The sequence below is a fragment of the Scatophagus argus genome, chromosome 6 (genome assembly GCF_020382885.2).
Source record: "Scatophagus argus isolate fScaArg1 chromosome 6, fScaArg1.pri, whole genome shotgun sequence".
In the NCBI taxonomy this organism is placed as follows: Eukaryota; Metazoa; Chordata; class Actinopteri; family Scatophagidae; genus Scatophagus; species Scatophagus argus.
In genome coordinates this window covers 20,151,131-20,175,974 of record NC_058498.1, presented here as the reverse complement: position 1 = coordinate 20,175,974, position 24,844 = coordinate 20,151,131, and the positions used below count along the sequence as shown (strand labels likewise).

Here is a 24,844-nt window from a genome sequence, read left to right as displayed (position 1 = left end):
CTGTATAAACTGGTGATGGAAATCTATGATGAAATGCATATTAAGTCTAATTCATCACAAGTGGCACTAACACAGATGTCCAGATGCTCACAAAGAACTCATGGAAAGCCTCGCTTCAATGGGTCGAGACATGAGTGCCGTCCCGACCCGGGAAACGACCTCATGACATCCAGTGAGAAATCTACTTTTGAGTCACCTAACATTTACATATTCAGGCTATCAAAACCGTGTTTCCTGTGCCTAAACACTCCGCACTGTCACATGCTTTGTCTTCTCTTCAGCCTTTATCTATTGTTACCTTTTGTTTCAGCCGACATTACCGGATGATTTCTGAAGGAACCTGCAAACTACCTTGTGATTACACACACACAGACGATAATAACCATTGTATGTAAGATAAAGTCCTTTCATTCAGGAGCACACAAAGTGGGGAACACTTACACGAGTATGTGTGCGGATGTGCATCTTCAGGCCATCATTCTTGCTGAAGGCTTTGTCACAGTAGGGACACTGGTATGGACGCTCACCTGGGGAACGAAAACCATTAGAGTTCATGAGACAACTTCATTCACACGCGAAAATGATGCTTCACCATACAGGTTTAACTCTGCCAAACAGCAAGACATGCATAGGAAGTCTTTCAATCAAATATACATATTTAATCATATATTTTCCAGCATGAGCGTCTGAACTACAGGCCTTCACTGTAAGGTATGAGGCAGGAAACAGCCATGGACGTTCACACATGGTTCAGGTATGTGTACTGCTGCCTGTGTCCTGTCTCTTCGTGGTCTGCTCTTTTGCAGATTTGATCTGACTACATGCAGACCAGATATCTTCCACTCAGAGCTATTCATTTCTGATGCACAGTGACTTTCCACTGCAGAGCCAAAGCTTACACTAGCTACACTTTGTGGCTCACTATGCGAGCCACAACTGGCCAGCAGTTTAGGAGCACATCAGAGGCACTGTGGCTTATCCCAGTTGGATCAAAAGCAGTCCGGCCAAACTCCTAAAGATCCTATCTGGGCACACGCAGACGATGACAAAGAGAAAGTGACAGGCTGTCAGTCAAACAATCTACTGACACATGGGTCTGTTTACAGGGTGCTGATCCACAGGCCAGATAGGAGCACCACAGTTGATTACTGATCTATAGAAGGGATATGAGGTAACCTATAGAACCACACTGAAATTAAAGTCTCAAGGAGACAGGAAAATACAGTATAAAGCTGGTGAGAACAAATTCTGGGTTCAATAATTGCTTGATTTATTCCATAGATGTACCTTTTATCAGGCAGCTAGTGCAGCAACTAAATGCATCTCATGTGTATATAGTGAACTGAATCAAACAGTACAATTTAATGAAACCTTGCTTAAAATAGATACCTACAGCTACACATTTGTGCTTATTCCTCCAGCCCAACAATCTAATTTCTGTCCCTTTCATAATAATCTCTCTTTAGTGGTTACAACTGTTGAACAGGCAAGCAAGTAATTTTATTGATGCGGGAGATGTTTTGCCCCTTTAAGTAATAAGGTTAATTAGCTATGTTTCCTTGGGAGTCAAAATGCAAAGATGCTTCTTAAATCGGAAAATTCATCAAGGGAACATACGAGAAGTGTAATATTATCCCACTGCTATAAACACAACTGTGTTGAAGGAATGTTTCTCTTCTCTTGCCTACAGTAAGCAACTGAGGAGAACAGTAAATATGTGCTGGCCATTTGCTCAAGGGCCCTCAAGCAGAAACAAATGCTTTTTGAGAAAATGTGTATCTAAATGATTGCAATTGAACTTGGTTGCTGTTGTTTGTTTGTTTTTTTTTCTGACTTGATATGACTGGCCAGATTAACTCATGTATGTTCTCATGTGGTGTTTGACAACACTTTGTCTTTATACATTTTTATTATTCCAACTTTCCAGAGCACTATAGCGTTTATATTTAAATGATTCACATCCCACAAATCCTGTGTCTTTCAACAGAAGATCTATGACAGCTGTAAATGTAGCAGATGTACGTGTCAAGGTCTAAACCCACCATAAATCCCCCACAAGAGAGCTTCAGAGGTGCACAAGGAGGTGACACCATGTAATAAAAGAAGCAACCTGACGTTGGTGTGGAAAGGGTTAACGTGACATATGTGGACTCATTACACATACTGAAACATGTGTGAGAGGGCAGCTTGACATTCTGTCCCAAAATCCCCTTCTGTGCAATTTCAGCCTCTAGGAGGCCTTTTGTTGACAAACAGGAAAATCTGAATCCCAGATGTGTTTTTGAGAAAGAGGAGTGCAAAACCTATGTCTTGTGTAGCATGTGCGGTATCGGGTTAAGGCCCAACGTTAGCCTTGGGGAGTCCTGGGGAAGGCATTAGTGTGCTAATAGTACCGGAGCACAGTGTGCCAGTGTACTTCTGCGGCTTGGATCACATCCCTCCCAGGAGCTGGCTATTGTCAGTTAATACACAGCAGAGAAAACCACACCCTGCGAACACAGAGACTCACAATAAGTGTGCTCCAATTCACCTACTTAACCTATGCACCCTCTGGTTCTGGACATGTGTGCCTTGTTTGGAGAATGCAAACAGAGAAAATGATGGCATTGGATATTTTAAAAGAGGTCATTTGCAAATACAGTCGCTTACAAATCACATATCTGCTCAAAACTACCTTTGTCCCACAGTCACGGGTTTTCCAACCTGCTCAGAGTCAAACAACAGCAACTCAATCCCTTAGCAAAACAAACAGTGAACAAATTCTACTTGGAAACATAAAGTAGTAACATTCTTGCGACACTGGTCTGTGTTATTCGTGTGAGAGGCTTGGTGTCTGTTCTGCTGAGTGTTACTGTAACTAGAAACCCTCCACTTATTCTCCAGATTGAGCCAGATTGTTTGGGGATTATGAGGGGTGGCTGCAGCACTGAGCCAGGGCTTTACGTGCATGGAGATGGTAACTGATTTAGCATGTGCTGAAACAGTACACCATCTCTTTGACCCTGGGTGTCTCTCCCGGCCCCTGCTGTGGCCCTCACCACTCCTTGTCTGCTAATCGATCCGTTTGGCACCCCTCCTGTGTCGTATGTGTGTGCATACGGCTGTGTGTCTGGTTAGCAGATGGCCAGCTTTGTCGTTTTGCCTGCCGCGCATCGTTCGTGTTATGGAGAACGCTTTGTAGCTTCGGGGCTCCGGTCTGAAAGGCATTAGGGCTGTCCGTCAGAAATTAATTCCTGGCTTCCTCCAGTTCAGCCAGACACCAGCCCTCCACTGTCCTTCTCTCTGCCCTGTGTCACATGCCGACAGGGGCCATGGCGGTAATGCGATATCAGTGTGTTGGAGAAGATAAGAGATCGCCTTTGATGGGTCGTAGGAACGCCCGACAACTTTTACACTTGACCTTTCCATTACAGCCATGGTCTCCGTAGATTTCTCCACTTCCTCAAACAATTCTCTTGAACTTGCCCATGCAAAGGTGTATCAGACAGACTCGCCTTACCGCACATGCAGCAGATGTGAACTCAGTCTGAGTTTTCACTCCAAATTAAAAGTCTGCACGGCATCCGAAAGGAGATTTAGATGTAGTAGTGAGGTTCTATTCATCAGAGAGACGGACAATAATTCCGTACATGGCAATTTTACTTCACAAGATTGTAACCATGACCACAGTCAAGACAAACAAAATCATCTGTAAGTAAATAGGTTCAGTGATTCCAGAGTTCCACCAGATGTCCATTTGAGGGCAGTTGTTCTGGCATGAGATCACTTCAAGCTGCGATGTGTAGCTCTTCAAAACATCAAAATATAGCTGTGTATAATTACCGTAACAAATGATCAAGATAATTAGTATCCTCTGTCCAGTGCCAGTTCTATACCTCGTGCATTTTTAAACATTTAAGACTTTGTGCTATAAGCACAAGTTACTTCATGTGAGTGGTTTTTTTCCCACTTTTTCTTGTCCTCTGCTGAAAAGGAAAAACTGATCGATGAAACCCACATTCATTCTAACAACCAGGCTTGTAGTACTCGAGTCCAGGACTCGAGTCCTACTTTAGCCCTAATTTTTAGGACTTGTGACTTGACTCGGACTTGAGCACTGTTGACTTGTACTTGGACTTGCGGATTTGACTCATAAATCGGAGATGAGTTCTCAGATTTTTATTTTATGTCATGTAATATACCCCAGTAATTTGGCATAAGATAATGTCTACGTTAAGTTCAATATTATACAACAATTATACAATAATATATTTGAATTGTACTTAACTTGGACAAGACTTGGATCAGTAGTGGACTCGACTTGGACTCGACTAGTTTTCTTTAATGACTTGGACTTGACTCGTACTTGAACACTAGGAACTCTGGACTTGGACGCAAAGTTTGGTGACTCGACTACAACACTGCTAACAACAGCAGTCTTCTTCTTACTTTGTGCCTCAGAACAATCTCTATTTCTGCAATTCAATGTAAAACAGATACCTGAAAATTCACATAGAATGTTTTCTGTGTAAGTACACTAATATCTCAAAATTCAGATGGCAATGATTTACTGAAGTTAACATATTTCACATTGTACACAACTGTAACCCAAACTTGCAGATCTACTTTATTTGTCATCTGTAGTCCAAATAAATATCACTGTCTCTGAGGAAAACCAGACACCAGGCTTTGGCCTGTATGTGTGCTATCTACCGTATATAACCTGATAATAACTTATATAGGGTTTGACATTAATGATTACTCAGTGGCCTGCAGCAGTGAGGACTTGGGCTTATTGATTTGTCAGGGTTACCTCAGTTTGGAGACCAAAAATTTCAAAGACACGAGCATATACTAGGCAGAGAGAGTCTAACAAATAGACACTGTTGAGTTGCATTATTTTAGAAAAACATATAAAATCCAATTATTCTGGGTCATTCTGCACAGCAGTAAGACAGGGCTTCACAAGGCTGGAAAGTTACCATTACTGCAACAATCCCAGTGCAAATAAGGCATTTTTGTGACAAATTAAGCTACCAGAAATGTGAGCTGGTGCATACTGATGGCCGATGCAGCCACTTGACCACTGCTGCTAATTTTGCTCAGATGTCTTCTTTTCTCATGTAAGTCTGCAAGTTTTTGGCAGTGCAAAGCTAAATTGCTGAATCGGCTCTATGTTTCGACCCATTCATGTCAGCGTCCCCTGGCTGAAATCATGGGTTTAACGTAGCTCACATCGGCTGTGTAGACATTGTAGCAGTGGTTGCTTTTTGTTGACACTTGGTCTCATGTTCTATCTCGCTAAATATTAAGGAGAAAAGGCTTTATTCGCTGGTTATGATGATGATGATGGTTATGAGCAAGAGTGTTCCCTTTCTGACTACTGAACATGTGAGAACAGACTTGGCCTGACTGAGCATGTGGAAAAAAGTTTGAAGAACAATATTGAAACTTGATTCAAAATACAACATAAACAGTAAATCAGCATTTTTAGGGGTTAAAATGCCACACCAATTAGTCATAGCACAGCTCATGGGCTGATCAGCTTACACCGATCACTGTGCCCAAACATGACATGTCCCATGATGTCAGCATGACAGAGAGGCACTGGGTTCTGTCAACGTTTCCCTTGGTACAAATCATTTTCATGACCCCCACTACGGTTATTTACCACTTCATGGCACACGTGGTGGGAAAATGTACTCTCACTGAGCTGTGATGTGGAGAAGGACACATTTGTGCCACAACGAGGCCAAAAAGAATAATTTAGAAAATGATAGAAACATCCATCATGACTACTGAGTTCCACAACGTCTTCAGCATCCTCGTCCAACTTCTTGACAGCTCACATTTTACGGGCTGTCGGTGATCTCATAAAGGCTGCTCCCTGAGAAGACGCCTGCCTCTTTGGTACTACAACTAATTTGTTTGAGTGATGTTCTAACCAAATCAAATTGAGACAAAATCCAAGCCAAATATACAGTACATGTCATGCCAGCTACTTAACACTCTCAGGCTGATGTTTTAGAATTTCTCTTTAATCTATTCCTCATTTTACCCGCTTCTCCCATAATGTTCCCCAGTGTTTGGTGGTAAAATGATAGGGGAAGGAAATCTCCAAGGAATCCTCACAAAGTCCTCTCTGTTTAGCAGGTAAATAATCAATGCTGACTTATTCCTGTGAAGCAGGAAGACAAACAAGATCAAGCTTTCCTGTCTGCTGTCCAGAGGAGCCGTCATTTTAAAGGTCTTTACCTCAGTTGGTGACCGTCTTAAAGACACTACTAAGAAAAAGCTAGCCATCTTTAAAGTTTTACTTTCATTAACTGTGCTGTTTTATGATTTACACAGGCCACATTTGTCACACAACCTACATTATCCAGCGAAGAGTTACATGAGCTATGTGTGCCCACGAAATTACTCTGTTTGAGAACAAGATGAGTCTTGTTGGGATTGTCGCTCAGGGAACGACTCACAATTTTCACCAAAGCTTATTTTTTTCCCCTCACACAAAAACACAACAAACAAAAAAACCCCTAGTCTATAGAATGAGGAGACAGATTTACAGCCAGTCAGGGTCAAGGGTCATGCGGCTGGATGCTTTCTTGGAGTGGTCTTTTCTCTCTCCCCTCCTTTCTTTCTTTGAGGTGTCCCCTCGGCTCCCACCCCTCCCCCAGCATTCCTCTCTTTTGTTTATTCTATATAAATACAATCAGACTGAGCCGCGGCCCACACTGGTATACATTCTGTCTCTCTGTTAGTTTGTCCTTCACACATACACATGTACGGAAACACACACATACACAGCTCGCACACACACACGTACAAAGGAAGCTGTTGACAAAGTGTGGTAGGATTGTCAAACGACCATCGTCCTGCCACCACTCACCACACACACACACATTTTGACATACTATAATCTTGTCAACACCTGAAGGGAAGATTTAGGATGCTACACATGATTCAAGCTGAAAACATTTAAATTTAATGTGAGGTATGGCATCCAGCAGCACCGCAAAGTTGGAGAACAAAGCTGACTGAAGCATGATTTAAACACTTATTTACAGCAGAGTACTGCTGCCATGCCAGAAAAACAGAACATTATCACATTAAAATGTGCAGTGTCTAACGGTTTGTTGTTATAAAAAGACATTTTTTCACAAAACACAATACTTTCACATTATTACCACATAGAAACATTATGACAAGGAACTTGTCCTGTTTTTATTTTGTCATAACAAGAGAGGTTTCTTGTTATTACACTTTAAGTTTATATCTCATAACAATGTGAAAAAATATCTTGTTATAGCAACAAATTTCACGATATATGTGATACTGATCTGTTTGTCTCTTTCTGGTGTGGCAACAATTTGCTTGGGTACTGATTATATTAAGTTATTGATTTTATAATTATGTCTAACCTATATGGTGGGCTGGTAATGACGATGTGGCTCTACCTCGATTCAACAGGGAGATCAGAAGATTGTCAAGAGGACTGTAACGGCCTTTTCTTGAGAAAACTACTGAGCTTAAGTACCTTTCAGGAGGCCAGTCTGAAGCGAGAGCACAAGCAAAGGGATCAAATGAAGTGATTCAATCCTTCAAAAAACAACAGGACAATGAGAAGAGCAGAGAGAGAGAGAGAGAGAGAGAGAGAGAGAGAGAGAGAGGAAGAAGAAGAAGAAGAAGAAGAGATGAAGTTCAGTTGGATTGAGGGAAAGACCGAGGCACCGTGGTGAAGGCAGGGAGACACAGAGAAAGGACGAGTGAGACCAAGAAGTGTGTGTGTGGCCATGCCAGCTCTCTGCACCAGTCTGTTGGTAAGGAGACACACAGGAATGTGTAGCTTTCCAGTTTAAGGCAGTTTAATGAACATCCAGGGCTCTATTTTTGTGGCAGTGCAAAGACTGGAGGAGTGCTCCATCATGTTGGAATTTTCTCATATTAAAGTCTGTTGGTGTTTAGTAACCTGGTTCCTCACCTCTAATCACCACACACATAATTTTGGTCACCACACACACACGCCCATTGAAGCTTGGTACTCCAGTTGGAAAAAAGAGGAGCAGTCAGAGCTTCACAGGTAGGGTTAAAAATGAGGATGTCATTTTCCTGTGTAAATTAGCTACCTAGATACATCTACCACAAAGTGACCTACATACACAACAACACTTAAATCTGCACATTTTTTGATCATCATGTAAATCACTAAGTGTTCATAACAATCACAGCTGCTGTTTCCATGTTGACCGTGGCTCCAGACAGTGAGGTGTGACAGGAGAACGGTGGGATGAAAGGAGACATAACCATACACGTAGCAACCTTGAGTTTAAAATAATTACATCCAAAAGGAAACAAACACAAAGTAGCCTTCTGGAGGTCTAAATAAGTCCGACCACATGAGGAAAAGCTTTGTCTGTGTGTGTCTGTCAGTCTTCCACACAGCCACACACAGGAAAGAAAGGAGTCTCGCAGGATGGCTCTTCAAAGAGGTAAGTGTAAGTGTTAAAGAAGTAAGTAATACTATCAAAAATAGTCTGATTACTGGCCTGCTGCACATGTATGTGCATTTAGAATAAGATGACATCAAAAATGAGAAAGCTCTTCGACAATAGCAAGTAAAATATGTGATTTAGATCCACATAAAAAAACCCAGTTCAGATAACCAGAACGCTGGTTTAAATTAAGCAAAAAATTACAGTGTGATTCTTTCATAGCTCTGTGGACGTGCTTTATGATGATGTTAACAGCAGCGGATGGAACACAGCGCTGAGCCCTGGAGGACCACTCACCTGTATGGCTGCGGATGTGGACCCTTAGCGTGCCGTTGCTGGCAAACTTTTGTCCACAGTACGGGCAGATCTTCTCCTTCTCCCCCGTGTGTGTCTGCCAGAGAAGAGACAAAGCAGGCACGTGGTTGATGTTAAGAAAAGCATTTGTAACATTCATCCTCACATCCTTCCTACATTCAAAGTAAAATGCGATGGACTGTGATTGGTGGAGTGCTTGTACTTATCAGAGATTCATCGAAAATAGAAAATTAAACTTTATTGTACCTTCAAACCATTTATACTTCAAACCACCATACAAACATAATCTGATTTAGGCATTTTTCTTGTTTGACAAAACCAACTCCAGACTCTATGTTCTGCTTTAAATGCCCATCTTTGGAGTCTTTTACTTTCTGATTGGGAAAAGAGTTAGCAAAATGTAGTTTTCTCCTGTAATGCACCACTAACTAACAACAAGGTGAATGGAGATGCACATGTTCACATGTCAGTGGATCCACTGAACTGCCCTGAAGGCAGGATCAAAGAACACAGACAATGCTGATTTGCCAGGGTCCAAAACCCGGGGGACTAAAGGCCAGGGTGCACGTATGCATTCATCTTCTCCTCCTCCTCCTCCTCCTCCTCTTCACTCTTCTACCTCTCCCTTCACCTCCCAGCAGTCCACAGTGTTACACTCTATGGACTCATAAGGGCTGCACATGCAAACAGGGAAGAGGAGCATGTGGAAGGAGTGTACTACCTCCTCTGCCTTTCCTCCCATCCCTTCCCCCACATGTCTCTCCTTCACTCGCTCCTTACTGAAAGTACGCACTGAATTCCTTGTCCGGGTCTGTTATAAAATCCCAAGAATAATCTCGAGTATGAAAGGCTCAAACTCAGAGCGACAGTTTCAACAGCAGTACAACAATTCAGGAACACCTCCTCTCTGGGCCCCCATCCTTTCCTCCATCACCCTGCTGAGTCCCGCTGACACCTCTGGTGTTTTGTTACAAAGGCTCCATCAACACACACACGTGCGTGCGCGCTCTTGCACAGACGCACACACACTTTGACAAACACATGCATCTGCACTTACACAACCAGCCACACACAAACAAATCCACATATATGAACACATGTGACCCAGATGGAGCTGTGTTGCGTTATTTAGTTACTTGTTTGTATAACAGAGAAAACATTGCTGGTTTTCTCCCTTCATGAGCAGACGGCTACAGAGGAATGTTCGCAGGTTCACATGAAAACATTCCAAATCACAAGTGTGGAATTTACTGGGAGCTGTAAATAATTATTCACCATTTTTATATATAAATGATCAGCATGTCTGTATAAGTACTCAAATGCAAACCATGTAATTTTCATTCATGAGTGAATTCTTGCAGAACAGCACCGACTGAGGTGAGACTATCTTGCACAATGCGCAAAAAACATACTATACATGCACATACATGCTGACACAGACGCCTGCTCATATAACACAAATCCAGACTCACTGAGGAGAAACCACTGACTGAAACACAAGAGCACTCCAGCAATAACACAGGCCTGTTCTGACAGAAATGGACAGCATTACTGTTCATTTACACAAGCTACTGCTGCAACAGCACATGTGACTAAAGCTCAGGGAAACAAAGAAAGACACAAAGACATATCAATCATCCATTCTGTTAAAGACAACAGAAAGATTCTGTATTAGTTTAAGTCATTCAGGGTCACCTTCAACACTGATTTCTTCTTCCTTTTTCTTAACAAAACCTTGTTGCTGCAACATGTCAGTTCTTTCCATTCAGATGCAGTGCATCCACTTAAGAGACTGATATTTGAACATATATGATAAAACAATATGAAAATGTTACCATGCATTTCTTAACTATTTCTCAAAAACTGAACAATTAATTGATTGTGCAAAAAATAATTAAATAAATAAACAGACAACTGACCCATAATAACTGTCAATAGTTAATAATCATAAACTTAGCTCAAAAGCACCATCATTGTGTTAAAATACTGGAAATCTGGATGAGATGTTTGACTTTCATGACGTTCTCAGGATGTTCCTGCTCCGTCTACCTTTGACTTTCATCCTATGTGTAAAAGCAGACATAATGCACAGAGCTATGCCTTGATTTTTGATACTAACAAAACATGGTTGTGAGAAGTATTTATGATTATTTGAGATCCAAAGCATCAAAGTGTACATAAAATAAGACCTCCAGAACAGCATGGCCAGAAGCAGGGCTAGTCTGCGCATGTAAACACAGCCAGCACGTTGTTGTTTCCTCAGCAACCTGGCTTTGATCAAGGCCAGATCTCTCAGCAGCCTCCAGACCCCGTATGCAGTGAGACAGTTCAACATGCCAGTCTTCAGTCCTACTGTTCTGAGACAACCTCCGAAACATTTTCTTTTGCACTGTGCCAAGAATCTGTTTGGTTTCAATCTTGATCCATAACCACACCGGACGTTGTCAGATTTAGGACTCATAATCTGCTGCGAGATCTGTTTGGGGCTCTGAAACCCTGCGGAGCTAATGGACTAACTGCCATTTCTAATCAACATAGAAACTGATTTCCAAGCGTTCATGAGCAGCAACGGTCAACATGGATGTCTCTGCCAGGTTCGACAGTCCAAGATATCAGTGAAGTTAGCAGCATAACATTCATAAGACGAGCAGTAGGACGCGTATGAAACAATGGAAACATTTTGGTAAAGCAGAAAGTCGGGCTGTCATTTCTTCTCTCTTAAATTTAGGCTGATAGAAGAAGACTGACTATGGAAAATCTGCCATTCAGTGGGAGAGCTTATATTATCTTTACCTTTAACTCTTAATGCAGAAGGTTTCATAAGTCACGTTGTAACTGTTCAAATAAATACAACAAAAATGCAGCTTGAACTCGGTTTGGGGACAAAGTGACAGCTCTTTCAGACATGCAATCACTGTGTATGATTGAGATTTGTCTGGCTCATGCGCTTTTCAATCACCTTCTTGTGGCTCTTGAGGACTGAAGGAGTGACAAAGGCTTTCTCGCACAGGTCGCACTTATACTTCTTATGGCCGTCGTGCACCACCTGGATGTGGACGTTGAGCGTGTCCTTCCTCTTGAAGGTGGAGTCACACTGGTCACACTTGAATGTCCTCTCACCTGCAGCAAGGACAGAGGAACATTTGTAAGAACCATTTCCAGTTATCTATTGTTGTGCCCCTAAACACACAGTCATCACGCACAGCAAGACGGGAACCAATTTCACCAGGGCAATTGTGTGGCCAGAAAAATACAAAGAGGGATATTTCATTGCACCAGACAAGCCCCAACAATGGTCTTTAGAAAGGTCTGGTTCTGTTTGTTTTCATTGTGTATCTGTAGCTGACATCCCAGGGGAAACAGTAAAACAAACTGTTGTGCCATGTGCTTCATATGAACGTCAAACCCTAAAACAATATGCCTTATTTTATTAATCGCTCCACAGAAAAGCTGCAGTGCTCAGACAGTACGCTGGGCACAATGTCAGCTGCTCACAGAGTGCAGCCTGATGTTTCCCTTCACGCCTCTGCTCTCTGCCTCCATACAACAGCCTCTATTGTTGAAGAGTAGTTGTTTCCATTATATGGAGATCATTCAATTTCCACAGAGTAGTTTGGAGTGTGTGTGAGTGTGTGTGTGTGTGTGTGCGCGCGCGTGTGTGTATGAGTTTGGCAGGAGCAAATGCTTACACGCTTGTGCTCATTCTCCTATTACCAAGGCCAATGATGGTCAGCTCAATAAAATGGAACACCAGCGAAAGCCGAGGTCCATTGTGTTTGTAATCAAATCGAAATATTCACTTGACGATAATTAATGTCAACGACACCCTCACAGAAAGATTTCATTATTACTTGGAGCAGGCCTTCAGTCTGATATTACACCATGCACGTCTATACACAGACATGGACAGATAATAATTTATCCGTTCACAAACACACATGATTGTTCTCAGGGACTTTACATAAATATGCTGTGCAAGTTAAATGAACAAAAAGTCTTGTTCGACTTCACAATCATAAAGCCTTAATTTGAATGAAATGGGAGTTTAAAAATGTTCCAAAAATCAACTAAAATATATTTTTTAAAACTGAGATAAACCTGAAATAATCCAAAATTTATCTTGGCTTGCAATTTCACTGAGCATATTGACACTTTTTTCTTGTTTAGATGTTATGATTCAAGTTGAGCAGCTGTTCTCTCACTCTGACAGCTGCCTGAGTGTCTATATGAAGGTCTACAAGGCTTTCCAGTATCATCCCATCATAACACCATCACCTTCTGTATGGGGGCAGCTGCAGCCATATTTTCTTGCAAATTGTTTTGGGTGCCCTAATTCAACTAGTGACACTGTTACACTGTGTTGTGATTTTGTCTGTTGGATTCTGACAGCTGGATTCGAAGCTCTGCATTGCTGAAAGCCTTCTTTTCAGTCCGTGTGACATGTTTATTTTACCTATTAGGCATTCATTAAGGCAATGATCAAATCTGACGCACACCTCTGAAAATGCTACAACTGCTGTGCTCCACTTTCTCACTGTGAGACAATGTGGTGCCCTCACATTAACTCACTAAGAAAGACATATTTATTCACTGGCATGCCTGTTCCCTCACCTACAGTGAAATCATACACTCAGTGCTCCTGCCCCACATACTGTCTACAACTTGATACATAATACGAGCTCTGGGATTATATTGCCTGCCTCCTGAGACAGTGGCAGGAAATGCCTTGAGCTTTACTATCTCTTTGTTATCTGGTTCAGCTGGAGGAGCAGAGATGCATCCTGCCAAGGCTCGACTGCAGCTCAAAGTTTCTGCTGAGCTACAGCACCCAGGGACCACTGGACAACCAGAAAACTCGCTCTAATGTCTCCTCGGTGAGATGTGTGATAGACTTATGGTTTCTATTATTAACAGCAATATCTATGACGGTATGATAGAATGAGCTGAAAGCCAATGAGAATACAGGATTATCTAGAATTAGTTGGGCTGATAATACGATGGCCCCAATTCCAGATGGCTTGATTAAAGGACAGGAGCAAAAGCGATAAAACAGTCCATTTCAAGATAATTTCTCCTCAAAAGCCACTTGATTACTTCTATAGATAATAATAACTTAATTTACTACAAAACAATGAGGAGAAAAATCATTAACTTTGTTGACTTTCTTTGGTTATTTTTCACCTACTTCGATGTATGCAATGGTGCTGTGCTTATTTTGATTGTCTTTATATTGTCCTTGTTTTCAGCACTATGTCTGTTTTTTCTTTCTTTCTTTCTTTCTTTGTGTATATTTTCATGTTTAAGTACACTGCAAGCAAGTTAAGCAAACCGGACTCCGTTTGTTTTATGAGTTCATATACGGGCCAATAATCTGATTCTGATTCTTCCTTTTGAGAAGTTGAATTCGGGATCATTAAAACACACAATTACTGCAGCTGCAATATGGTACAGCCAGTAGCTTATGGTGGATAATGTTAGCTAATGGTAAGCGGCAAACTTAAGTTTTACTGTATAATGCACATTACTCTTTTTCCACCTGTGCTATTGTTACATGAGATCAACATTTAACATTACTGCCACAGTGGCTGCTGTTCACTTTAAGTTACACAGTCTTGTTTTAAAATATTAGCGAGCTATCAAAAGACTTGCCAATTACTTTGGACAACTACTAGGTCTACATGTGGGTGTATGTGTTCACTGTGTCATACACTCATACTTACTGTTGTGGATGAGCAGGTGACGCTGTAGGGAGAAAGGGGTGCGGAACAGAGCTTTGCACTCCTCACACTGGAAGGGCCTTTCCTCTGAGTGGGTCTGCAGAGAGAGCAGAGCAGCATCAGCATGTTTATAATGTGTAAGCAGAGCCGCCTCCTGCCTCGGCAAGGATGTTGATGAAGCTTCTTAAAATGATGCGAGGAGATTATGCAAAAAGCTCTGAAACTGATTTGGTTTGTTGACCTGATGAAGACCAGCAGCTCAAAGGGTTTTAAGTTCAAAGAGCTTCTGTTTTTCTGCACACCCCCACCCCACACCTCCACCCTCTTCTCCATGCTCGACCTATCTGTCTGAGTGACACCTCAATCCCAAAAGTAAACATGGGGGACCTCAGGGGTGGAGCAGGACAGAGACCTCACAGATAACAGCCACCAATGAGACCCTGATTGATTACAGCCACAATAATACCTCTAGCTTTGAAGTGCCTTTTAATTAATAAATACCAATCAGCTATATATATAACGGTGTAAAGACAGTAATTACCACTCTCGTCAATTCTAGAAAATCTAGCACATTTATTTTGAACATGGTCCCCTCCTACATTTTGTCCAGCGGTCATAGAGAAGTCAGCATCTCCAGTGTGTGTCCATAGCAGCATTAACGTCATCATTCCTGTCAAGAAGGTGGCCACCAAAGCTCTGTCTTTCATACAGAAGATACAGCAGTGTGAGCGTGCCACTTCACCTTCTTGTGATTCTTGTAGACGTTGCGGTGAGCAAACTCTTTCCAACACAGCTTGCACTTGTAAGGTTTGTCCTCACTGTGGATGATCTTATGAGCTGTCACCTGGTCCAGACGCTTGAAAGAGCGGCTGCAGATCTCACAGGTGTATGGTCGCTTCTCTAATCATTGTGAAAGATTGAGACAGATGCATTCCGGTAAACAGACATGAAGGATTAAGTTAAAGAACAACATATTCTGTGCACCATTCTCTTACCTGAGTGTGTGATCATATGGCGTTTAAGCTGATTTGTAGAAATGAACTTCTTGTCACATGCTTGGCAGTCAAATATTTCATGTACCTACGACAAGAGCGTAAAAGAGAGAGGGGGGTGAAGTTTTTGGTCTTGCTGATAATTTTGTAAAAACTTGAGGGGAAGAGCATGTAGAAGCTGAAGGATCGCGCTCTGCGATGGTCAACAGAATCTTGTCTTTTCTCATTAGACTGATGTCTACAGACAGGAAAGCAATTAAAGTGATGAAAAGTTTCAATCCTTTTTCTGCTTCAGAGCATCGCTCCAATAATTGCACATTCAATAGTTCCCTGGCGTACAGCTTCAATAGCATATGCAAATGCAAAGCAGCTCCTCTTGTCACAGCTGCTACTGCAAAAGCTTGTTCAGCTAAATGGTAATAATGGCAGTTTTAAGCTGCTTTCGATCTAACGTGTCATTATGGAAAGTTTGATTGCCCCTCTGCAAGAATAATAATACTTAATGCCCCATGTCTTGTATTGAAGTTATATGAATACACCACATATTGTTTTTGCCAGATATATTTATAATGGCACTTTGTGTCGAACTAGGACTTTATTCGTCTGAACATCCTCATTAAATGTGGAGAAAATATAATTTGTCAAAATCTAATGTAAGGACAGACAGTTGTACAGTGCATGATTGGAAATCATTTCTGCTACCACAAGCCACATAATACCAGAACTGGCACATATACACATAAGGAGGCCATGTAGGAATATTACATGCGGCTATTTTAAAATACCCTGGAGATCTGAAACTGGATAATACTGACTCACATACAGGTGAAGTAGGTTAAAATGATGCAGAACTATGTCACAACTTCCAGGTGACTTTAAATGTTGGACAGTTTGGAAATGGCCTGGTGATGAATAAGGTGACAGGCGTGTATTAATGCTTGTTGATTAACCTGCATGATAGATGCTGACAAGAGAAAATGAAATGTCACAATTACCAGCTGGGATAATTAATGAAAGGGTTAGTTAATGAATGACAACCAGTGAGACAATTTGTTTGGGGCAAGAGGCATAACAATCCATCAGAAATCGCTGCCCTGACCTGAAATAAAAAACAGTTTTCAGTGAAGAGATTAATCCATAAGGAAAAAAACTGTTAATGATATTTATTATTTATAAATATTCTTGTTTTGCTGCAAATAATCCTTTATCTAATCTATACAAACAAGCACAAACCGGTTAAGTGAAAGTACAAGAGCAGCTTCAGATGGCAAAGAGTGACTTAAAATGTCTCATGTGCTGTCTTCAAACAGTCTCATGTATTCTGGCTCATTACTTAATGCAGTTAAACCAATGACATGTAGCTGTACTGAAGTTAAATCTCTAAATGGAAGACTTGTTAACCTAGAGAGGAGTGTAACTTAGAAAGGACTATCCACTCACAGATGCTTAACAGCAAATATAAAAGCCTTCAGGAGCTGCACACAGGCGGATGTTGGCAATACACAGTACCACAACAAATGTGTATTCTTATGAAAACATTTCAAATTAGTATCTAAAAGGCCCAGTTCAAATCTGTAATCCATCAGTACAAAAGAGAATCCTGACGCCAAGGTCAAAACCTTATTGTCTGCCAACAGAGCCTCTTAAGTTTCACAAGAGCTGTGGGATGAGCTAGTGAAAAAGAAACCACCCCTCAGCTCTTTGTCACCCAGAATAAGTTTGTAACAACTTGATCATAAAGACACCCTTCACACGGACGGGGACTGAAGTTCAGGAAACAGATGACTGCAAGATTAAGAGGTTAGACTGGGTTACAGAAAGAGTGTGATGGATTCCACTGTACAGCAGGGAACAGGCAAAAAGAGACATCACTGTAAAAATGGATCATGCAAAACTGCGTAAGCCGAGTAAATCCTCTCAGATCCGATGTGAAGCATCCAGTTGTTATAATTTGAGCTGTACAGCAGATACTGTAGAGCCTCACCTTTCTGTGTTCCTGTAGATTCAGAGAAGAGGAGCATTTTCTGTTGCATATGGTGCATGTGAGTTTTCGACGTGCGCTCCCTAAAAAGTAAAGAAAAAGTAGATGAAAATGGTCGAACCTAACCTCCAGGTCAAATAACGAAAGTGGGCAATTTTGCCAACAACCATCACACAGTTACATTATCATAGGCCCATTGAGCCCACCATTTTGGGACCCTCCACTTATCCCCATCTGAATCATATGCCCCACATCTGACGAGTCTGATCCACATCCTCCCTCGCCCACACTCACAAACACACACAGACACATCCCTTTTCCTGACCACACTGGTAAAACACAAAGGGCCAGATCTCAGCTCCATCAGCCTCTGAGATGAATGTCTTCTCAAACAAATACTTGATTCACGTGTACAGCTACACACATCCCCACTGCTCTACATCCCATCATAAAAAGCTATGGAAGTCCAATTATCTAAAGGAGTGAGCCTCCCCATAACACACAGGTCAGCAATTATGCAGTGCAAGTAATTAGAGATGTGTCTCAACATTACAGCAACTTTAACTGATCGAGGTCAAGTCCTGTTACTGCAGCTCCTTGAGTGCTGAGGCTGCTAATGGACAATTAACTTCATTATGTGATGTTTTGAAAAAATAAAAAAGGAAAAGCGCTATGCATGTGAATATAAGAAAAAGAGAAGAGCGAAGAGAGACAGAAAGAATCTCACAGAGACACACATAGAGAGACAGGCTAACCTGTGTGAACATTTCCTTTATGCTTCTTCAGGGCATCTTTGCTCTTGAATCTTTTGCCACAGCTTTCTGCTTTACAGATGAACCGGGCGTCTCCTTTACATGCTTCCTTATGCTGTTCAAAGCTGTGCACACAGGACATCAAAGAAGAAAGAACTCTATCTGAGTATGCATCTTAGGAAACACATGATATGAGTACATTGTAGTGTACACAGGTTATAATCTCTCTTTGGACGATGTATGTAACCTTGATTCAGAGCTGAACGTGTTGTGGCAAAGGGAGCACTGGTGCGCTTTAGTGTCACCTGATGGATCCAGTGACTCAGAACAATGCAAAACACTGGGGAGGGATTCAAAATAAAAACAAATTAGGCACCAAATGAATAAACAAAAGTAAACTGACAGATACACAGGGTAAATTCACTAATCATATTACCTATTACCTAAATTTTATTTTTTAATAAATGTAAGAAATCATTTTAGATTCGGGAAAATAAATATATTTGATTTCTTCATGAGAGTTAGATGAAAAAGATTGATGCCACTGTCATGTCTGTATATTAAATATAAAGCTCTACCCAGCAGATGGTTGCTAAGCTTAGCTTAGCATAAAAGAATGGAAGCAGGAACAAACTGCTAGCCTGGCTTTCCACCTTCCAGCACCTCTAATTGGAGCTCACTAATTCAGAAATCATGGCTCATCTGTTTAAAGGAAGATTCTGGTATTTTTAAATCTGGGCCCTATGTTTATATATATTTTAGTGTGTAAATGATTCACAATTAAACATTTTGGAATTAGTTTTGGATTTGCAACGTAATCTTTTGGGGCAACTGCAACCATCAGAGTTTTGTCTACTGAAATGCTTTCTTTCCTGTCACTCAAAGGCTGAGACTGTTCCTCTAAGTGTCTGACAACATTTCAGAAAGGATCCCTATGCAGATAGAACTTTTTTGTTAAAGATCCTTTTTGGGAAAACAGAAATGCAAGTAACAATCTAGAGTGGCAATAAAGAAGCAGCACAAGTGGACATAACTGACATTCGGAGTTGCTCCAAAGCATTAGGTTGCAGCAAGCTGAGGCAATCCATTGATCCTATTCCAAAGCATTTGGTAGATATGAATCATTTACACATCCAGTTATGTAAACACAGGGCCCAGGTTGAAAAGTATTGGAATTCCCCTTTAATCCGTACAAAAACTGTAGTATGAAAATGACAACTTGGACTTTCACGGGAGGTTATATGTTTATCTGCTGTTAGGACAGAGCCAGGAGAGCTGCTTCTTGTTTTCACTCTCTGTGCTAAGCTAGGCTAACTGGCTACAACCAGCTTCACACTGAATGGACAAATCTGAGAGCTATATACATCTTTTCATTTAACTCTCAGAAAGAAAGCCTTAAGCAAGTTTCCAAAAATGTTGAACTATGCCTTTTCTTCAAATGTCAAATTTTTTCAGACTTATGCACATTTATTGTTAAAATGGTGAAACGTTAAATAAAACTTCATTATAACCAGTGAAGTGATGGAACAGAAAACCCACTGGCGCTGCAGAGCCTGCTTGATGGGGAACTTTTTGCCACAGTTTCTGCATTTGAAGTCCTTCTCCTCTGTGCAGGGCCTCTGGTGCAGACTCTGGAGGTGCGCAGCCAGGATCTCCTCACTGGGAAAACTGCTCTCACACAGCAAGCAGGGGTGGTCCTCTTTCTTTATAACTAGCTCTGTAGAGATGTGGCACAAATACAATGACCAGAGACCTAACAGGCAAATACAAGTTCCTTTCTGTGTGATTTTCTCTGAAATGCATACAATCAATTTATCATCTATGTTCGAGGATTACAAACAAGACAGTATAACTCCACTGTACCCATTTCAACAATATGTTTGGCATCTTTACTGTTTTCATCTTCATCTTTGGTGACCTCCTCCTCTTCCTCTTCCTCCTCCTCCTCCTCCTCCATATCACTGTCCAGGTAGCCTATCAGGAGCTCTGTGTCTGTCTCTATGTCATCCACAGCCAGGTAAAAGATGTTTTCTCCATCCTAAGTGACAATAACAGGGTTATAAGCCATTACACAAAACAGCAAGATTGAGCTTTGGCAGAAGTGTACCTGAGCTATTTGAGAAGAATGTGTCTAATGAGAAAAGCATTCCTGCTCAAATATGGTTACAGCAATTTATGGTAATGAACAATGATTAACTGTTGGGACTGGCTGAAGGCTCAACGCATTATGCCCAGTCTAGTAAGCCTCATTGAGTCCACAGGTCAAAATCTCAAATCCCTAAAAATGTTGTCATTAACTTTCTTGTCCTTAAAGGTCACACTAATGAAGTCAAACCGTCATTTTGTGTAAACTATGAGATTCTAAATATACATAAATAATGATTAAGAAGAGGAAAGCTGCACAATAAATGTCAGTGCTGATGGAACACAGAGCTTTTACACACATGGATGACCTTTAAATGACCAATCACTCTGGACATTTGTGTATTAATGGCAGGAACTTGGTCTTTAGACCTGAAATGTTCATCTCCTCTTCACTCAGCTTCTATTTTTCTTCCATCAGGAGAAGACGATCTTTTTATCTTTCACACAGGAGTGCAAGATGTGAAGCTAACCAGATCCAGTGCACTAAGGTTATATTCTCAAGTGTGAGTTGATGTATGTTTTTATGTTTGAGGAGGTCGTGTTTTGCAAATTTTTCACATGTTTTTGAATTCAGAGGACTTGCTACTGTTAATGGATAATTTGTATATCTAAAATGTTCTTGTCGTCTTTATGAAATAAGAAACTGACAAAAACAATTGTTCCCTCGTGGCTGTAACAACTCAACAACAGTCACAAAATAAAGAATAAAGATACAATCGTACATCTGAATTTACGCCAACAAATGCATGGAATTTAAATGCAGAGAGAAAAATACAATTAAAAAAAAATACATCTCTCCTTGCCCAATTCTGCACTGTTTTTACACGCAATTTAGACTGATTTGTTCAGCAATGTAATCAATAAACATGCAATTTCATCAAATTGACTTTTCATCTGTTTTCACAAGGAAACAAATTCATTTTAAGCTCTTCAGATTTGTCATGTTTAACCATATTTTTTTCCATGCTTTATACATGTGTGTATGTTCAGTCTTTCATCACTGACCACCAGCATTTTAACATATCTAATATTTATGTCATTTGTAACCCGCATCTCATCTGAGATGCCTTGCAGAACACAACACATTATTACTGTTTTAAAAAAAATGAAAAAGATGTGGTGCCATTTTTGATCTGTACTGCCGTAAAAAAGGTGACTTTTTAGATCGTGCTTTTTGTAGGATTTCCAGGCTGTAAAATAAATTTGAAGAAAATTGTACTACATTCCAACATCCTCTGCCTGTCAAAAAATCTCTATCTTTCACGTCTCTTTACGATCAAAATCTTTGAAAAGTCTTTGGCATGTCCTGTCAGATGTGTGTTGCCTAAAATCTATGACTGTCTTCTAGTCTGTCTTTTTAGGTGAGTCTAAGGGATTCATTGTCTGCTGAGAGGAAATGTACCTGTATGGCTGCCAAGTTCTTCTGCTCTTGTGAAGGCGCCTGATGGACAAACCGCAGCCAGTTGGCATAGCGTGGGTTACTAGCATCCAGAATATACAGCACATCTCCTTTACTGCCACGGACCTGGAAAGAAAACAGTAACTGCATGAGTTGTCAGAAGGGAACAACTGATTCTGCTCCTGCTGCTTTCATGGTTTGTCTTCTGTGCATCAAAGTGTGTTGGCCTTTCATATGGACGCCTAATCATGTGCACAGGTTTGTACCTCGCAATGTGGCAGCTACAGATAACTGCATCGCACCATTTATCTCAGTGGTTACCATCAGTGGTTTCCCCACAACATGAGATGTGAGTCGGTGTAAATTAGATCTGCAGTGTAATTAAATGTTCTGGTTATCACAGAAAAACTGGGAACGTATTTGGACACAACTACAAGCAGCTGCTTTTCTTTCACAGATACGATGAAAGGATGTGTTTTGTGCTTAATTGCAATACAGGCTGCAAGGAGATTATTTGCTGCACTCTGTACATTACATAATTAATGCAGCTTTTACAGGCATGAGGCTGGAGTCTACTGTAGGATTCTTTAAACTAAAAGCAACATAAGGTCATCTATCATATTTGTTCTTTTTCTTTTGGTCCACAGTCTTGATTTAACCCTATTTTAACCCCTTACACTCCTTTTGAATTGGGACAATAAAGGGAATGTTATCTCTGAATTGTGAATCTTTCGCATGTGCAGAGTGGTGCAAAAACACGAGAATGTGCGTGCATTCACCTCCCACATAAGCCTGGTGTCCGAGCTTTCTTCCAGCTCACTAGGCAGCTTTTTCTCACCTGCGAAAGGGCCAAACTTTTCCCCCTTTAAAACAAACAGACGGATCATTTGACAAACATGACGCCATTGTACAACAAACTGGTAGCCAAAATGAATTATATTACAACATTAAACACCCTTGTGGACTTTCCGAACCTTTTTTTTTTTTTTTTTTTTTTTTTTTTGGACTGTGGGTAAAAGTTGGATAGCTAATGGACATTCCTACTGTTTGATGAAACATGTGAACGTATCCACTGGAGACTTTTTCCATTTGACCTTCCAGAAGTGCCGAATAAACTGCGGGGGGGCGTGGTCATAATGTGTTCTTCGTCTTGTACTCATGTCCATCCTGACGTTGCTTTACTACAGTAGCACAGGTTTAAACAGCAACATCATGTTGAATGTGAACACATCCCGGGTGATAGGTGAAACTATTCGCCCTCAAAGACAACATACTCCTCCTCTATTTATCTGAGAGCAGATGAGAAACGTCGGCACTTCAAAACGACATAAAAAGTTGAGAGTTTTAAGACGAATGTCACAATAATAAGATACATGTGTTGTTGACTTCACGCCGAGCGACGCTTCTTTGCTGTTCTGTGGTGAACGAGAGAAACAACCGCAGTCTCTGTAGCTACGTGGCACTACACGTCAGAGGAGCCTTGGGCTGAGACTGAGACTTTGACAGACTCTAAGGAATAAGGCGAACAGAAAAACTATCTACAAAGATTTGAACTCTTTAAAAACTAACAGGAAAAGCTTCCCGCGCGTAAACTCGGTTACAAAGTTGTCCAGTCAGAAACAACAAACCTTTTTTACTCGCCTCGCCGTGTAAAGACCGATTCCATCCTGGACCTTTGACGATTTCAGAGAAAATCTGTCGGGCACGTACATACCCAACATTGTCATTTCTCGGAAATGATTCTTTCAGTAACAATTAGTTGGCTATCAGATATGTCAGCGGAAGTGGGTAAGCATTGTCAGTTTGAATTTAGAGCAGATAGTTTCTCCTTGCAGTGGTCCAGGTTGAACTTCTGTAGCTCCAGCTGCAGGAAGGCAAAGCGGCGTCCTGATTGGTCCAAAGTTTGTAACCAGAAGCTACCTTTTCTGTCGTGCAACGCTGCAGCCTGTGTTTCATTCAGGCTGCTCTCACGCTGCCCACGAGGAAAGCATCGCCGTAAAGGCAGCGTGACTGTGGCAACAGACCTGCAACTGTTTAATCAAACAATGCTTCGTCGTCGCTTTGTAACTTAGCCTAAAAAATATTATGTTACTATGTCGTAAATAACTTTAAGCCCTCCTCTTGAAGTCGTTTGATATGGTTTTATGATTAAATCTTTATTCTTTAATGAACTGGTCGAGCATGGGTTAAATATATAAGGATTAGATATTGTTTTGCCACCATCATGAACTTAAGACCCTTTAGGAGCCACTGACATAAACCACAGTAATATGACGATTAATAATCTGAACATTTTGGAAAGTAATTTCCATTGGCATACATCGCCTGTGAAAACATGTTAAAATTTCCAGTTCAGAAGCACTTTGTGTCCATGCTTATTTTGGAAAATGAATGTGCCAGATTGATTATCATTGGGAAAACAGATCCATTAGCCTAATACTTGCAGGTTATTACAGTACATTGTTGCAGAAGCTACATTACGTACACGGCTGATAATGCATGCATTTCTCATAGCTCACTGTTATTTTCCTCATTCGCCATTAACCTCTAAAACCTCCAAATATTGCCATGGATGTGTGTTTTAGCTTGAACTGATGTGCTGTGTAATTCAGAGACCACACTGTACCAGCAAGCAGCAGAACAGAGGCCTGACTGACCCTTCTGCTTCTGGGACAAATGGTTCTTCTGGCTCTTCTGAAGCCTGCTGCTCAGACCACCTGAATCAAACCCTTCATCAGGATCAGTATGATCATGCCTATTCCCAGTGACGATGACTGGAACTATATTGATTATATAATTACTTCTGTCACATTGCTTTCAGGCTCGTAGAAACGTATTCCTAAACCTTTAATCAGTCTTTCTAGTGTTTTTGTACTTCCTCATCAGACCTAAAACAAACAAAGCAAATTTGCCCAATTACCACCTCACATTATCTACATTATGTTGTTTTTATCTCTGCTCATCTTGGTTTGTTGACTTTCACCCTGTGCAGAGATCAACATCACCTCCGATCTCTGACTGTTTGTGTATATTCTGATTTTGAACACGTCTCCAGCAAGCATCTTCCCTCTT

The 24,844-nt window shown here is 41.0% G+C and overlaps 1 protein-coding gene across 2 annotated transcripts in view; it reads right to left on the bottom strand.

The window, feature by feature from the left end:
- Positions 1-23,772, bottom strand: part of prdm5 (PR domain containing 5) — a 30,923-nt gene extending 7,151 nt beyond the window's left edge. The window contains exons 1-14 of one of the 2 annotated variants that reach the window (XM_046392367.1): positions 23,401-23,772; positions 22,552-22,635; positions 21,776-21,898; positions 20,092-20,266; positions 19,768-19,945; positions 18,476-18,568; positions 18,232-18,353; positions 17,480-17,559; positions 15,499-15,583; positions 15,246-15,403; positions 14,507-14,600; positions 11,746-11,906; positions 8,769-8,862; positions 442-527 (exon numbers count right to left, since the gene is read on the bottom strand). In XM_046392367.1, coding sequence (XP_046248323.1) covers positions 442-527; positions 8,769-8,862; positions 11,746-11,906; positions 14,507-14,600; positions 15,246-15,403; positions 15,499-15,583; positions 17,480-17,559; positions 18,232-18,353; positions 18,476-18,568; positions 19,768-19,945; positions 20,092-20,266; positions 21,776-21,898; positions 22,552-22,635; positions 23,401-23,499 — 1,632 coding nt within the window. In that variant the 5' untranslated portion in view covers positions 23,500-23,772. The remainder of the gene's footprint in view (positions 1-441; positions 528-8,768; positions 8,863-11,745; positions 11,907-14,506; positions 14,601-15,245; positions 15,404-15,498; positions 15,584-17,479; positions 17,560-18,231; positions 18,354-18,475; positions 18,569-19,767; positions 19,946-20,091; positions 20,267-21,775; positions 21,899-22,551; positions 22,636-23,400) is intronic. The other variant, XM_046392368.1, reaches the window with a different exon arrangement.
- Positions 23,773-24,844: the final 1,072 nt, after the last annotated feature.